Raw genomic sequence first — 17,941 nt, forward strand, 5'->3', positions numbered from 1 at the left:
AAGGCATACATTCCCCTTCCTCGCCTCCGAGGAGCAAGCTCCTTCGCTACCTCCGCTTGCCCTTGCCTCCAGTGACGCCCGCCTTTGATTTGTTCACATACTTCATGTATTCAATCTCTCCGTCCAGGGCCTGGAGTTCTTCTCTTAGCTTCTTGTTCAGGTCATTCAAGGAATCTGAAGATCAAAAAGAGACACAGCATTTAACCAATCAAGCCCTAGAGGAAATTTTGAAGCAGAGATTAACATCTCTAGAGTAATCTCTACATCATCAAATTGGCACCTTTGAATTTCACTGCATATCTTACACAGGAAAATGATTAGATGGCTCTGGTCATATTCATTACATCTGCATCAAAACTGAAAGAGTTTTTTTCTTCTTCTTCTTCTTTTTTTTTAAATAGGAAATTGCCAATTTGAGAGAGAAACACAAAACTTCAATCTGCTAAAGCATGTCACCACTTAAAGAAACAGTTACAGTTAGCAATTAAGATGATTTAAACAAATTTGGCAAAGACTACAGCCAGGAGTAGGAGGGAAATACACATTATTTTGGCCACACAATTACCTGGTAAAAGAATGTTATGATGGCATGACAACCATACAGACACTAATAACTAATACCATTCTCCTTTCTCCTTGGAAAAATAATCTGATAGCCTATGATACTATTTGAAACCTTTTTGTATACAAAGTTTATGGAGCTTTTGGATGGTGGTTCTGATTGGGTTAATAGGAAAAGAGAAATTAATCGCCTTTGTTCTTTTTTTTTATGATGACAGTTGTTATGCCTGGCTCATGAACACATACCTGAGTTGGGGCCTTTGTAGTTGATGTCCAGGTTGTTGGTTGCTGCTGCTAGCATCTTGTTGCTGCCCTGTGGCTTGTACTTTACAGGTGGTGGTGTGACCACAGGCGTCTTTGGGATGGTGTTCAGGGGAACGCCGTTGGAAGCTGGCAAGATGAGAGGCATAAAGCAACAGAAACATCCAACAATAAAGGAATTTCAAAATAAAGCTTGAACAGGCAAAAATGCAAACACACAAAATGACTGCCACAGTGAGAATCACACATTTCACATGTGATATCAGGAAAAATATTACTGCATGATCCCTTTAAATCATAATCTAATCTAAAAAGTTCCAACTTCCAATGTCATTTTGTAGGCACACTTTACATGAGAGAAACAAGTGACATATTCACCCTTTGAGGAAGTCCTAGCATTCAGGACAAAATTGCACAAAACGATGATCAAGAGACTGTTCACCCTTTATAAACATCAAGACAACACCCCCCCCCCCCCAAAAAAAAAAAACAAAACAAAACAAAACAAAAACAAAACAAAACAAAACAAAACACAACAACAAACATATGAATGAATATAAAAATGTTTTAGAATATGTGTAGGGTTTACTATATCCAGCTATACGAGCTCATCAACTTGGTTGCTGAATGACTACTACTTAGGTCTAAAAATATGAAAAACATATATCATAATTCCTCTGCTGATTGAAGCAATTGATTATGCAAGATACCAATAAAATAAAATACAGACCATAAATAGTGAGTAAAACCCCGCATGAAAATCAGAGCAAAGAAGAGGACTTCATATCTACAGAAGAGCATTCTACATGCCCTCAGTCATTACCTGTTAAAGTTTTGCTTGGCTGCTGAGATGACCCTGCCCCACCAGTCCCACCTCCTCCCCCTGTACCACTGCCTCCAGCTCCAGACCACGCTGTCTTCTTACTCTTGGTGCTGTAGCCCGTGCTGGTGGTGTTGGCGGTGGAGAGGCCCTTGGGGGGCCTGCCTCGCAGGGCACCCTGGCTGTGGCTGGCACCGATCGTAGCCTCGCTGGTGGTGGAAGGGTGGTGGCGTAATGACGCTGGGGCTGCAGCGGCGGGATTCCCGCTCCCCGTCTCATGGATAGTCTGGAGATCATGACGGTTGGACGTATCTCGCCGAGGACTCGAGTCTGTCAACAATCACATGACAAAAAATAACATCCAAATTAAAAAACCACAAGGCTTATACCAGACTGTTTCCAAACACTCATTCACCACAGATGCCACAAATAAAAACGATTTAGAATAAAAATCAATCTCATAATGTAGTCTAGTTGCTTAACCCTATATCTGTCACATACGCCATAGCCAGACTGCTCAGACATTTTGCAGTGCACAGACACAAGATTGTTGATGGCCATTTCTGATTATTATTATTGACACTAATGTGTCATGTTATACATCATTTGAAAGCTTATGATCTAAACTTTCATTTTCCATAATAATCTGAGTGAGGGCGCACTTCAATTTTAAGTAGGACGCCCTCTTATGTCACATAATTATCAATGCAGACTTATTTCTACATGTTACCACCTCATTTTTCCACACAACATGAGCTTGCATCACAAAAAGGTCTCATAGATGTTGTAGAGAATTTATTCAGCTTTCAGATGGTATGATTTTTTCATCAATAGCATCAGTACTTTTCATTTTATGAACAAAAGTCTGTGGCAATTACAACCTAGATTTCACACATTTTGTGTAATTTCTGATTTTGTGAGTGATGTTGGCCTGAAAGTAGACAAACCGTAGAAAGCGTGTTTGTATCTTGTCAAGCTGAAAATATAAATTGAATTGTGCTTCTTTCTTTCAAATTTATATTAATCTTGTCCTATGATAATGCCATAATGATAAGATAATCTAAGGATAAAAAATGTTATTGAAAATATCGACGTTGGAGTGTCCATGCATTCCAGTTGATCATCATCTCTATGCTAGTCTACGACTTTCTGCACTTCCCTTATTGAAACAGAATGAACTATCACAGCAGTCATTTTCTTTATGATAAACCTGCATTGAACTGAAGTTTCGCATAGTGACGGTTTCATCATGTAATAATAATAAACAGTCAAACATACCCCAATATCAAGACTGTATAGCTTCAGGCCGCCAGCAGGAAGCTACTGTAACCCTATTGCTCCTTACACCTGCCCCGCTGGCCCCGGCTAACTAGAGACCCATTGCACTGCTGTTAATGCTGAATAAACAGTTGCAACTGCTGCACCGAATGTGCAGTGTTCATCTATTTTTCAGATCATTTATGAGGCCGATATTACTGAAACTATACCCCTTCACAGAATTCAGAGATGTTGAAATCCCTAATCTGAATGTTTTCACTTCATGTTTTACTATTTTGACTTAGATAAAATAGATGAAAATTGACCCACGTATACGATCTTTCCACCGCTCGCGGCGATCTCTATAACAGTCCCACATATATAGATTCGTGTAAGTTCTCCACACATGGCAAAACTGTACACAATACATTGCAGTCTGAATGCAAATGAACATGGGCGGGGCCACCACAATTTCTTGGACTTTGAGAAAGCTTTCCTGATTGGTTAAAGGTGGGGCAGCTTTTTTCAGGCTGGAAATCGTTTCCTTACACTGTCAGCCAATCACAAATGAGTTTGAAGAGCGGTAGTGTCATAGCCTTTGAAGTAATCTGTCAATCAAAATAGGGCCGGTAATATCGGCCGAAGCATTTCTATTGCAGTTTTTGGGCCGATTTAATCGGCCCGTGACAGAGATAGGGTTAATTTGGGCTCACAGATTTGAATTGGATATATCAATCATGATGTGCATTTGGAGAGATAAAGATAGTGGAGCAGACCAGACACATGATGTAAGTAAAAGACAACTTAACAAGGCAGATACAAAAAGTTGCGAGAAAGAAAAAAAAAAGTGGCTATTGTAGCCTATTTGGGTTATTTATTGTGTATCTCTCTTGTATGTAATGCCAATGGAAGGCACATTCCACATTTGTATTTATGGACAACAAAACATTCCATTTAATTCAATTCAATTAACAGCAAATGGTTTCTTGTACCTTTGGTAAGACCAGTGGAGGGGACAGATGGAATGTAGATGTCTGCCTTGGGCTGATGATGCTTTCCTCCCGGCAGGCTGGGGTTACTCAGGCTGGAGCGGACTGATACGGAGGAGTCCCATTTGCTGGGGGCAGGAGGACCAGCAGCAGCAACAGGTGGTGGAGGGCCGGATTGCTGGAGATCTTCATGGACCGTCCCCATGGAGCCGGAGAAGGACGCCTGGAGACCAGTCGGGGGAGGGAAACTCTGGCTGGTGTTGGACAGGCGTTGGCTGTCACTGAGGAACAAGAGATGTAAGAGAGTTGCTGGTGAGACTATGAGGACATTGGTTGGCATCTTCAAAAACTCAAGTTCACCTAAACTTTATAAAAAGTTTTTCATATCCTGCAGTAGTGTTCCAGATTGGAGAACAGAAGAGGGAGCAAGAGACAGTGAGATGAGGCTTAGATCTTCAGCAGATGCCGCAGAGAATCCAAGTTTCCTGCTTCCAGCGAGAGATCTCCCACTTTTAGACAGCTTTTTTTTTTCAAAATCTCTCTCTTCTGCTTGAGTATGAATTTCTCCTTTTTCAGCGGTGTGTCTCTCACTTATGGTATATTTTCTCCTGCTTGAAAGTAAGCTTTTTTCCACCAAACTGTAGTTTGTCAAATATGTTCAAAAATAAGGTTAGATGGCACGAGATTGCACTGGACCCCAGCCACAATGGACCTTGTGCTTCACGCTGTATTTGTACACTGTTCGCTATAAAAGTATCAAATAAATGGATTATGAAATTGTTAAACTTATTTTTATAACCTATACAAGTGCCATTCACCACACTTTCATATACTTATGGCAAAGAATCAGTGCTACTTACATTCCCTTCTTTGGACCCCTCTGTGTGGGAGGGTAGCTGTGGCCCGCCCCTGGGTAGGTGCCGGCCAGCTCCGACTGCTTGCTCTGGGTGCGGGGGAAGCTGTGGTTGGTGGGTGGAGGGTTGAAGGGGGGCTGGGTGGAAATGCTCGGGAAGGAACGCTGGGAGGGGGAAATGTCCCTCTGACCGGGTGGGGTTGGGCGCTGCTGGGATGACCGGTAGCCATCAGGGATGCCTTTTACACTGTCCACTGGTGGGAGTTCACCAGACTGTTTTTCAATGGGAAAGAAAACCAGGGTGATGTTATGTATCACTGCCAATACTATCTAAATCTAATGCATGTTATGAGTAGGACATACAATTTGTAAGTCATGCAATGTGCCAAATCAGATTTAGGGGATTCAAGAAAAAGTGATATAACTGGCAGAGGAAAAGGAAAAAAATCAATCTTGCTACATTTCTATTATATTTATCGCTCACATACAGAATTGTCAGTTGAGAATCATTGGGTCAAAGGAAAATACATGTAGCTGTTCTCAACATCTCTAAACAATCAGTCAATAAAAAAGGCACATCTCTTTTCATAGTTTGATTCAGCACATTATCCCTCCATAAATTCAAACAGTTCAATTGACTTGGATATAAGTTTGTTTAAAGGCAGCATTTGATCTTATCCAGGAAAACAAGTTTACTTTTTCTTCATAAACTTTTCTCACAATCAAAATCAATGGACATAAATGTTATACACATAACATAAATGATAACTTCAATATGGGAACACAATTATTCTAAGATAAATGATTGGAAAAGAAAAGATGAAAGCTGAAAAGTGAAAAACACAAAGGACTGCATTACCTGTCTCCATGAACTGCCCCCGTGCGAATGCCGCTTGTCGAGTGAGTTCTGCAGGCTCCCGGGCGGACTGCGGCCCTGGGAAGGTTGTTGGGACTTGGTAGGCGGGGAGTGGTGTGCTGGGTGGGACTGGGGTTGGGAGTGGTGATTGTGTGGGTGTGGTTGGGGCTGGGCATGGGGTTTGGGTTGGGGGTGAGGTTGGTGCTGAGGTGGGCCCAGGGGATGGGCTTGGCCCAGAGGAAGGGGCTGGTTGTTGTTGAGCACCCTCAAAGAGGTAGACTGGCCGGAGGATGTGCGGGAGTTGAAGCTACTCGGCAGTGAGTATGGTGATGCTGTGAACACCCTGTAGCAACAAATATCACAAGTGAGAGATAAAACAATAATTCAGGCATCTGGATTTCAATTTCAATAATCATGTATAAAACAATACATCCTTTTCTTCATAAATGTCTTTATATGCACAAATATCACTGCTATACATCACCCAGTAAAGAAAAATTCTAATTGTGGTAATAACATGCACCTGAGGCAAGTGAGGAAAAGTTCAACAACAAGCATTCCAAACCACATGAATAAGACAGCTGTAGGAAGATGTAGATGGATGACACTTTGTTGCTTTATTGTCAGCTGCTACTACCATGGCTTTCTTATCATTTGCCCAATTCACTCAAATCTTCAGCAAGTATTTGTGGCTTCCACTTCACAACTTTTACCACTGTTACCCTTATCACCCAGACACTGTCATGTTAGATACAGTGGCGGATCCAGAGGGGGGCGCAAGAGGTGCACGCCCCCCCCCTTTATTTATCGTTAAAAACAAAACAACAGTTTATAAAAAGAAAAAAATGAAATGAAACCCGGAAGTGGCACCAGAATTATTAGTTACGCCCCCCCCCCCCCTCCCCTTTACAGAATTCCTGGATCCGCCCATGCAGGTACATCTGTTCAAATGGTTCATGTGAGATCTTGTGGATTTATCTATTTTTCCTCTCTTTGTTTGTTTGTGTTTGCGAGTGCTCAGTTTCACTGTACCTTTCCAGGTCTTCAAGCTTCTTCAAGAGTCTGTCGTTCTCTCTCGCCACCACATCGTGGTCTCTCCTGGCCTTCTCCTTGACGGAGTGCAGGTCAGAGTTCTCCGATCGCAGCGTCTCGTTCTCCACCATATACTCCTGAAGCATCTCGTAGAGACTGTTGTCCGCAGCAGACTTGGCCGACACAGTAGGGCTGGCAAACATGGGGCAACCAAGCAAGAATCATGAGAGTGTGGAGTAATGTCATGGGTTCTGTCGCATCAGGAAACTCATTGATCATAAAACAAATGCACATAAGCATACACAAATATGCAGCACACACACTTCAACACACAAGCCAAACAAAAACCATTGATCTACCTGTCAGGATTACGTATTACAGTTTTTGACACTGATTTGTCATTTGATGTTCATGCCTGAGAAGCAAAACATGTGCTAGGATTTTTTTTTAATCATCTGTTAGTCTCAGTTCATAGGACACAAATAATGTTTGCAGGGGGAAGAAACTTCTGCTGTACATTGACATTTTCTTGTACACGTTGTCAAACTCAGTTTAACAGCTACAAACAGTGTCTGGAGATGATAAAATGGCTTTAGTACATCTATTTGAAACCATCTCAATGAGCTCTCACATATAAGCAAGCGCAGATTTGCAAATTTTTGAGAGGTAAATTACACTGTTTTCCATCAAAAGCTGGATGAGACCAGCTTACAATAAAGATAGATATTTAGTGCAATTTAATGAATTGACTGAGCACTGTATGTGTCAAAATGTATAGGAAATTGGTAATGCAAAAGGGCAAGGTGTAATATCTGTCACATAATTCATATCAAAAGTGATAACACCGGTTCATAAAGACATTGATCTGTAATGAGGACTAGTCACATCTAAGTGAGACACACTTCTGTCTGGAATGACTTAATTTTGAAGTGAGGAATATGCTCTCTATCTCTAAACATGCTTCTAAGTAGATTATGGACACAACTACTCACTTATTCTGGCTTGGAACTTGGTCTTGCTGCTGGTGATAGTTCCCCTTTCCTCCTCCTCCATGGGAGCCTTCCAGGGGAGCTTCCCTCCTCTCAATCCTCGGCTCCTCCACCAATGTCCTTCCGTTAGGCACTGGGGTCAGCTCTCCATCAGGCGGGGGCTCCCCGGGACCAAAACCAGCCTCGCCCAAGTCGTTGCCATTGGCGATGGGGGGCCGCAGGGATGGCTGGGCGGTGCCAGGAAACTCCAGCCGCTGTCGCAGGTACTGGTTCTCCGACCTCAAGAGGCGCACCTCACGCTTCAGGCTGGAGATCAGCTTCTCACGCGGGTCCTGTGATAGGATTTCCATTGGGATACATATCAGCAGGTCTATATTTCATTCCATTTTGTTATGGTACATATACTTGTGACTTGATATTGGCTACAGCTGAAGATTGACCAGCAATGGGCAAGAATCCTATCCCAAAGGATTCTTTCTCTTTTAGCTATGAAGAGTTACAATACACGGTTTGCTTGGTATGTTTCTGTCATGGGTGACAGTTCTTGACTTCCATGACACATTTGAAAAAACAAATGTTTGTTCAACAAAAATTCTACAAGTAAGAAAATGGCATTATGCCAATATGGTACAATCTATCTTCAACCTGCATTCAATAAAGCTAAAAATGTGCCTTTTCTGTGAAAAGCACCATTTAGGGTATGCACTCCTCTCATACTGAAATGTTGGGATAGTAATGTATCTGTTGTCTTTTATGTATTTGTGGCCTATCTTACCATCCTGACAACAGGCTTGTTCTTGATTCTCCTTGCTCTGTTGGCATATCTCAGGGTGTTGAGGGACTCCGAGAGGCAGTATGATGAGGGTGAGATACACGCAATCTGGGTAATGAAATGAAGTACAGATACAGAAAAATGAAACATACACACACCTAGAAAGTTTAAAGTCAAAGGGGTATTTCATAAAGCTGTTCTTGAAGTTATGAACGACTTAAGAATGACTGGTGATCAGTTCTCGAGCTGAATTAGTGAAATTCTGATAAGTATAGTACATCAGAACTGATCACCAGTCGTTTGTAAGTCATTCGTAACTTTAAGAACAGCTTAATGAAACACCTCCAGGTTCAATAAACTTTCCCCCTCTCTACAAAGATGACCTGATACTCCTTTGGTTATTATCACTTCAAGATTTTTCATTCAGCGATTTAGTTACTAGGATGTGTGAGTGTACCAGACACCTATTCCCTCATATTAGCATTGTGTTTTGGAAACTAATCACACTTTAAAAGAAAACAGAGACCAGTTTCATAAAACTTGTTATCAGTGACAAGTTGTAATAGTTGTCATAAGCTACTGAAATCCGTGCATCTGATTAGCTGAGAGAAAATTTGTTATAGAAATGTGGCAGTTGTCACTGATAAGAAGTTTTACGAAACGGGACCCAGGTATGTTATTATGATGACACCAGTGTTGACTCAGTGGAATACTGAATACAATGCACATATCACTGAAACATATCTGCTTTTCACCAGATGTTCTTTGTACAAGAAATCACGTTTTAAACAACTTAAAATTCAAATCAATTTACAATCATGGAAGGCTCTTCCCCTACTTTGGGCATGGCTCTCATTCAATGTAATGCTCCACACATGCGATGAAATGCCCAACACACAGAGAAATTCACTGATCACCTAAACAATCATTTGCTTTTAGCAACATAAACACAAGTTATGTCAACCTGGACTTCCAAATGATATGGCACACTATGAGTGACAGAATAGACATTGTGGCACAAGTGACGAGTACGGCATTGCCCTCCTTAAAAATTCCTACCATTAATGTGATCCCTGAGCCACCCAGACTGTCGGCTAGGAGCTTGGTGAGTTTACTGTCTCGATACGGGATGTGACCGGATCGTTTCCTGAGATCACTTAGTGAAGATATGCAATTACCTAATCGGTCAGAAAAAAACCACAACAAAACCAATTAAATCACTGTTCTTTACTTTTCAAAATCGAGACATATAAGGCAAGATATAATATCGTAAAAAAGAACAACCTATCAGCGTAGATGTATTTGGAAAAAAAAGTCTCTGTAGAATGTGGAAAGCATCAAAGCCTGGGTAGGTGAATTTGTTGGCATGAAGGTAATGAAGGCAAGAAGGGAAGAAGGAAGAGAATGAGTGGCATCAAGGCAGACAGAATAGAACTCAAGAAAGAAACTTGTTTGCATCACAAACATAAGTATACACAAGTGGCCTATTGTTAATGCTTGCTGCTCTCTTCTAGAACACCTCACAGAGTAGTTGGATGGAATATGGGAATCCAAGTACTGTAAAAGTGGAAATTTTGGCGGTGTGGAAATTTTTGCGTATTTCGCGCAACCAGACGCTAGCGCGAAAATAAAAGCAAGCAAATATTTTTGCATGTCATATGTTCCAGTAGTTAATGTCCTGATTCTGCGGAATTAAAAACACGCAAAATCCATCTTACCCAGCCGAGCACGAAAAATTACTCGCGCGAAAATATCCACTTTTACAGTATATGTGCAAAGATCTCTCTGAACCTGATGTACTGTTCCAAAACACAGTGACAACAGTGACAGAGCAACAGAGCCCAAAATATTTGGTGACTTGTCTTATCGTACACTGTACTACATTCATCTGTTGAGAATGAGAAGGGCTTTAAGTTGTCTCGAACACTATGGGTTTAGTGGCAACTTAACGCCCTTATCATTCTCAACCGATGCATTCATGTACCTTGGTGGATGAAATTTATGTCCCCTCTACCTAACCAGCTGAATCCAATCCCCTAACCCTCCCCTCCCCTAACTGATATGTCTGCAAAGGAAAAAACAACACAGGATGCTAGGAGGGTGCTAAAAACATGCATGCCTACAAAAGCTACATCCTTAAGATACAAACAAGTACAGCACATATTTGCAAGGGGCAATGATAATAATAGTAAATTACATATGTAGCACTTGGGATATAGTGCTTAATACAAAAGATTCTAAGTGGTTTATGAAATATGCCTATACACATATTTACTTAACTACAATGAACTTGATAATACTATATACTACAATACAATAAAGATGCACCACACAATAAGTGACATAGAATGCAGCTATAAAATGCTCATAACAACATGAACAAGCATAAAACATCATTTTACTTATACTGCAAATAACTTTTAAAAAATGATAATCAGTCAGGGCAGTTTACAAGAAATGCTTCTGACTGGATATGAATTCAAGTGAAATGGAATTACGGATACTAATGACTACTTATGATATATAGAAAGGCTAAAACAGCCTTACCCAGTGTGAGTAGGCTTTTGTTGATGTTTGTCGTCTCAGAGAGGAGCTCTGCGGTGGACCCCAGCTCTTTAACCTTTTCGCTCCCAGCGAGGTCCACAAAGCTCAGCTTGCCATGCTTTGTGATGTACAGATCACCATCATCAGGGTCGGGCTGTCATGCATGACACCAAGAAAGAGATTAAACCGGATGATTAATGGCAACACTGGAAATTACACTTGGGGCATTAAGTGCTCAATGGAGGTCTTTCTGCAGCGTTCAGTGCGCATGCTGAGCACAGCATTTATCATCTGATGTACACGCATGATCATCTACATATAGGTTTGAACAGATCACTGGGTACCTTCATACTGCACCAATTGTTATTAGCTTTTGCTTTGGGTTGTACTGTGTTGTTTTAATGATACTTTAGGGGTGTGGTACCCTGACACGTTAATGGATAAATATTTGCTCACTGGGTGTTTAATGGCATTTATAGCTTTTAAGACTTCTATAATGAGCTTAAGCTGATTATAAAAAAAAAAATCAGAAGAAGTACCAATACACTTTACTTATGTAGGTACACATGTTAGATGGCATAATGGATGTCTACAAAAATGAGGTGATATCTGAAAACAACTCTCTCTACTTTCTAGCTGCTAATTTGAGGTCATCAACTTTCAACAACACATTACTTCTGGAAGTAGAAAGAAAACAAATGATGTTAAACTGTGTACAGTATGTTTCAAGTAGAGCACTAAAACCATGATGAAAATGGAAAACAAAACAAAACAAACGATCATCAAAATTAGAAATGCTGGGGGAGGAGGGAGGAAACCCCCCAAACAAAAAGGCACATTCAGCATGCACTCACCAGCTCAGTATCTATGTTTATTGTCATGATGGTGTGACTCCGACTGGAATGCTCATTCACATTGTTGGTCGCTATCGCCTTCTGACTCATCCCTGACAAAGAAGAGAAAGATGGAAAGAGAAATGAAAATGTACATCAGTGTCTTACAACCACTGCAAAGTTCACAGAATGTCTTTCCGTATCTGATTATTATTAACATGACAACACACCTTTCACAGGATTCTTGTGATCTCTCACACCAGTAACAAATATGAACACCGGTTTAATGACTACTGATGACTACCGAAACATTCAAAGTCAGATGAGGGAAAAAAAGAAAGAAAGAAAGATAAATACATCAAGGCCCTGGAAGCTGATATTTCCATATGCAGCAGCAGATCCTATACAGATAAGCTACAGTTGTACATGCAATATCATGGAAGAATCAGAGTTTGAAACCAATAATTCCATTTTTTTTTTTAGAATACCTGTGTTTGATTACCAGAATTGCATTGCATTGAAACAACCCACATTCCAATGAATAAACAATGGTATAGCCCCTACATAGACATATAGATTATATACAGATGCATACATAGATACATTCATACATACATACATACATTTACATGCATAGAAGCAGTAAGTATGCATAAAGATAATACTTAAATTGAATGCATGCATACAAATGCTGATAGGTAGATACAATAGGCAGAGAAAAAGCAATAGACATTAGAGTGAATAGATAGACAGATTTGCAAGCAAATATACAGACGAATATTGATCATCAATCACAGCAAATCATTTCACATTATGCAAACATACTCGCACACACACACACACACACACACACACACTACAAGTATAACCACTTGACAAGCAAGATAGTACTCACCTTCTTCTAAGACTGCCAACATGTCATCCAGTATTTCACACTCCACCACAAACAGGTTTTCCACATAGAAACCTTTATCCTTGGACCACCTCACCTGCAGGGAGTCCCTTCCCGTCAAGTTTAGAAGATCTTTGACCTGGAAGTAAAAATAAAGCCAAGTTTAGAAGGTCTTTGACCTGGAAGTACAACATGAAGCCAAGTTAGAAGAACTTTGACCTGGAAGTACAACATGAAGCCATAACAGAAGATTGTTTGCTTTTGAATGAGGGACTCCCCTTACTCAAATGATGAACAGTAATATACAGGTATACTTACAGTATTTCTTGATAGTGGCCACTTCCACTACAATCACGTATGTGGGTATCACTTGAGTTTGAATTGAAAATATACACATTTCATACAATTTCACTCTTTTAAGTTTTTTTATTATTTTAAAGCTCCATACTATCACCTGCAGGAGAACCTTCAAATTTCACTCCATTGCTTATATTGGAGAAAAAAAGTTGATGGAAATGGTCCACTTCATTAAATCTGCTAAAAATCAGAGAAAAATACATCATAATTTAATGCCAGTTTGAGCGAGAAAAACATGAACTTCATCAACCGCGTTGCTAATTCAAAACTCTCTTTAGGCTTGGTTATTAAATAAAGGGGCTTTTCACAACTCTGCAGCTTAAACAATTACATAGAAAACTGAAGCCTAAAATAAGAATGTTTTTCCTCCACTTTATCATAAAATTAATGGCATATACAGTGAATATCATGATAAAAAGACACGGCACCAAACGACACTACATGTGATAAATGGGATATGACAGGTTGTAGCGTCACTCAATTCAGTGGAATTACGGCGCATGAATGAATACAGGCTTTTCTCATTTGGAGCGTACACAGTCAGATGTGCCTGCACAATTAAATCAAAATTTCATGGTGACATGACTGAGCATGACATCCTGGCATTTCATCTGCTAGCTCATCACATGGAATTCTTGCCATACATCACTTAATTGACTAGGGTAAACTCATGAATTTGCAAGGTCACAAGAAATACCCAACGCATGCACTTTGTGTGCAAACACACTGGACTGTTGGCATAAATCATATCATATCCATATATCGAATCCACATACATCCATATCCATCATCAGAAAAACAGCATACTACAGTATTTAACCTCTAGACTTAAGTGGAAAAATACCAACACATTTGCCCTACATTTCTTCCAGGCTTTCTTTTTCGATTGATGATATAACATCAGCTCAAGATATACGGGCAATCTAACTTAAATGTCCATTTCTGTAGATGAGATCTTATCATCATCCACAAAGTTATGTCACAACAACCTCTGGAGAGGGTAGAAAAAGAAAAGAGAGATTTAATACCTACTACATTGTCTCACTAATAGCCCTAGAAAAAAAAAAAAAAAAGTACATTTGTACCATAAGCACAGTTTAATTCCTGATATCAATTCAATTTAAATAATTCAAGTTTAAACAATTCAAAATTTAAAAAAGAATCAGTGTGTGTGTATGCACAACACTTCTACCATTCTATTTGCCCGATTTCACTTTTAAAGTCACCTGGAACATAACATGGAATATTGCACTGTAGGTTTCTACACATTGCTGAAACAACATCCTGGTTGGTGTCGTCTTGTGCATTTCAGCAGTTTTATTACTCTTCACTTCGGTTCGTTAAGGTCAAACACTTCTATATATCCTCTATAATGCACATTTGCTAAAGAGGTTTTCCCCTGTTGAGTCTACCAGCTGATAAACTGGAGCAAAGTAGAGATTTATAGAGTGTAGCATACCATGTGCAGTACTGTGGGGCTAAGGACAATAGGAGAGTAAATATTGTCCCACCAGATTTAAGTTTCCCTCAAGTAAACTAGCCTGCAGACAAATAATAGCTATTGCCGGAGTGCTGCTACACCAAGGTTGTACAAAGTCTTACCACCTCCCTGTCAACTATAGGCAGATACTTCACGGCTCTCTTATCCCGTAATTGATATGTTTGCCAAGCAAATTTGCAGATGCCTCCTAACTCATAAAAAGTGATGGAGCTTTCGACAAACAGAGCCTGTACGCAGGGTCTCTCCCAAAGAATGTTCGACAAACATTGACACATTCAGTCTTTCAATGAAGGCACACATTATTACTTTTTAGAAAAGGGTCGTGTATCATTCTTTGTCAATTTGATTAAACATTACCATGCCTGACTTCCGATTAGACTGCAATCATAAAGAAATACGAAGTCATGACAATTGCTGTTACAATATTCTTTTCCATTCAGATTACATAAGTTTCGTGGAAAATTACATGAACTCTCCTCTAGTTAACTGTGATCGTGAAATTCATCACTCCCACTGATTTTAAAGTCCTCTTTCTGATTTATGCTTGGTCACTCTAGTTTACACAAATATGAATTTTATAAGGTCAGGATCAAATTGTTTGAAACCCATCACTCACTGCTTTCACAACACACGCTTCTTCATCATTTTTTTTTATTCTTTTGAATGCAAAATGCACTTCCTGTGAAAAGCAGTGAGTAAAATCTACATATTTCTAAAAGGATTCCAAACAGTAGGCGGGTATGGGCCTTTGAGCTAGAATTTACTGCCTGTTGACAACTGCACGACTGGCCTAGCCCTGCACTAAAGTGGAAGCCACAATAAAAGGAAAGAAGAAAAAGACTCTCCACGTCAAAGTTCAGTGCCAAGTCTGAATCTCGTTGCATGAATAGTGCCCCTGGAGCATGTGGGAAGTCTATTCATGGAGACTTTGGGGGATTAGCTACCATTCAATTGCCATTTTTTCCTGAATCAAACTTTTGTTGGCATACATGGCCAATTAGGCCTGACAAAAGCAGGGGTCAGGCAGTCATGCTTGGCGGCATGCTCCTGGGTAGGGAGGCGTGAAGGTTGTTTCTCTGCTGCCATGGCAACCAGCCCAGCCTCTTTTTTTTTTTTCTAGGTTTTCTTTTAGAAACTGGAGCACGCGTACACCTGACGCCTTTGCTGTGAGTTCCACACACTCCTGGCATCACAATGCAAAGAGTACAACGACTTACTTCTACCTCTACTTTTAAAGTCAAACCCATAGTAAATAAAGCTGTTAAATATCTGCCAACCATTTACTTGCCAGAAAGTGAAACTGGATGAAACACAACTGAACTTAAGGAATAGACCTTCACTTTATATTGGAACTGTTTTAATGTTGCACAGTTGTGCTTTGTTTTGTTTGTTTTCTGCTGCCTTCCATTTTTTTATCATTTTTATTATTATTATTTCTTTTAATGATTCACTCTTGGTATCAAAAGATCAAAAGATCCCCCAAGAAAGAATACCAAATAAAGAACAAAAGGATATTGGTTTACATACTGGTATACACCAACACAGATACGTGTACGTGATACCATAAAAAGACATAATTATGCATATAAGCACTATTCAAATGGTCACACACACACACACACACACACACACACACACACACACATAAACATCTGTGTATATAAATAAGATAAAAGACAACACCTGCAGGTGAAAGAAGTGATTGTCATCTTACCTGTTCATTGTAGATCTCGAGGTAGGATGAGCGAAGAGAGAAGGACATCTTAGGCTTGAGTCTGATCATGTCAAAGAGGTAGGCCAAGGAACGTTGGATAAGACCTGACATACTCTCTGCCTGTAAGTGGGATCTCACCTCCTGAAAGATGATTTGAAATATATATATTTTTTCTTTAATGTCATTCCTTAATTACTGAAAAAAAAACCTGTGAAAAAAGGGCAAGTCAATGTTTGCAGAAGTGTCTGACATTCGTGAGCAAGTATCATTTTGCTGAACAAGAATCTTAAAAACCTCACTTACATTAAATGGCTGATGAAGAGGCTAACTGCCAAGACTGCATGATTTTGTTAAAATATGCACCAATGCCTTGACATCAAAAACCCTTGTATCAAAACCATACTTGTTATCAATATATTTTCACAAACTAATTACAAGTACCGGTATTTTTTTTTCTCTAGTCTTGTGTAAGAATGGCGAATTACTGGTGTTGAAAACCAGGTGGGCAAAATCTGTTCAAGTCATTGCTTACCGCTCTCGGTGGGCCGGTGATGGTGTAGGTCTTGCCAGAGCCCGTCTGACCGTAGGCAAAAGCTGTGCAGGCGTAGCCCTCCACGGCCATGTCCACCATCTTCTTGATGCCGCACTCCTCTAGCACATCTTGCTGCGTGGCCTCGCCCGGGAACACATGGTTGAAGGTGAACTGTTTGTTCTTGTCTCCTTCAATCTGCAAAGGTTCCAGATATAGAGTTCCTAAGGTAAGTTTAACCCTCAACTGTGCCAAGGAGTCAAATGTGCACAAATTTTAAATGCATGCATAATGGACAAGAAATCAATGTGGTACACAGAGGGTTAAGTGATGACCAACACTATCTTAGCCACTGACTTTACAAAAGAGTGTACGGTGTGGAGACCATCTATCGATAAGGTTGGCCCGACTTGGAATATATTCAGGAATCCCCGTAATGGCTCAAAAATGCTCACCAGGCTTTTGAGAGCAGTCCGATTTAGTGAAGAATATTGAGCAGTTGCAACTTCTCTCAGCCAACTTCCTAGTCTATGCATATGATTTGTTATGTAACAGAATTCAATTTGCTGCACATATGGGCTAATGGGCAACTCTATTCTAACAGGCCTGCATTACTCACGGTTTTCATAAGTACAGCAGCGAACAGCAAATGAATCTATTGATTCAATTTAAGAACTATAATCATGGGTTTCCTTTAATTGCTATCAAAGCACTCCACACTATTGTCTTGTTTTTTGTTTTTTTTTTTGTATCTTGATAGGTATGTTGAGTGAGAGACTGGTACGCCATGCTGCACCCAGGGTGTGTAATGAATCAAAGACAAAATGTGTGAAAACATAAACAAATCTATAATTTAACCCAACAATGCATTGTCACAACAGTGTGAAGTTTAAATCCTGTTTATATTGAAAACTGGTTTGTCTTTGCTCTACATATTGACACAGTGTTAAATATTGTCAAATATCAATCATAGGTCAAGTATGAATGCATCAGTATGGTATCATCAGAAAAGTTTACATTCAGTTTGCTGTCCTTTATAAAAGGACATCCTTTATAAAAGGTGTTTTTTGACATTTCAATGCAGAGCTCAAGATTTTGTCAATCATTCTGTGATGTGTACAAGGAAATGCTTTATCCTTTCATCATCTATAATATGGTGTACTTCATTGATGAAATGATGT

General features: G+C 39.9%; 1 protein-coding gene across 1 annotated transcript in view; it reads right to left on the reverse strand.

Moving 5' to 3' along the window:
* Nucleotides 1-46: 46 nt before the first annotated feature.
* The window catches only part of LOC139735769 (uncharacterized), a 38,577-nt gene continuing 20,682 nt past the window's right edge, over nucleotides 47-17,941 (reverse strand). Inside the window, exons 4-19 of the mRNA XM_071646519.1 lie at nucleotides 16,764-16,958; nucleotides 16,232-16,369; nucleotides 12,663-12,798; nucleotides 11,789-11,880; nucleotides 10,938-11,088; nucleotides 9,450-9,568; nucleotides 8,394-8,498; nucleotides 7,622-7,950; nucleotides 6,630-6,821; nucleotides 5,813-5,940; nucleotides 5,601-5,716; nucleotides 4,749-5,014; nucleotides 3,892-4,169; nucleotides 1,646-1,972; nucleotides 808-951; nucleotides 47-174 (exon numbers count right to left, since the gene is read on the reverse strand). Of these exons, the coding sequence (XP_071502620.1) occupies nucleotides 47-174; nucleotides 808-951; nucleotides 1,646-1,972; nucleotides 3,892-4,169; nucleotides 4,749-5,014; nucleotides 5,601-5,716; nucleotides 5,813-5,940; nucleotides 6,630-6,821; nucleotides 7,622-7,950; nucleotides 8,394-8,498; nucleotides 9,450-9,568; nucleotides 10,938-11,088; nucleotides 11,789-11,880; nucleotides 12,663-12,798; nucleotides 16,232-16,369; nucleotides 16,764-16,958 (2,844 nt within the window). The remainder of the gene's footprint in view (nucleotides 175-807; nucleotides 952-1,645; nucleotides 1,973-3,891; nucleotides 4,170-4,748; nucleotides 5,015-5,600; nucleotides 5,717-5,812; nucleotides 5,941-6,629; nucleotides 6,822-7,621; nucleotides 7,951-8,393; nucleotides 8,499-9,449; nucleotides 9,569-10,937; nucleotides 11,089-11,788; nucleotides 11,881-12,662; nucleotides 12,799-16,231; nucleotides 16,370-16,763; nucleotides 16,959-17,941) is intronic.

This window comes from Diadema antillarum, unplaced genomic scaffold (genome assembly GCF_040938485.1).
Source record: "Diadema antillarum isolate AM-2024a unplaced genomic scaffold, OU_Dant_1.0 seq00000597_RagTag, whole genome shotgun sequence".
Classification (NCBI taxonomy): Eukaryota; Metazoa; Echinodermata; class Echinoidea; order Diadematoida; family Diadematidae; genus Diadema; species Diadema antillarum.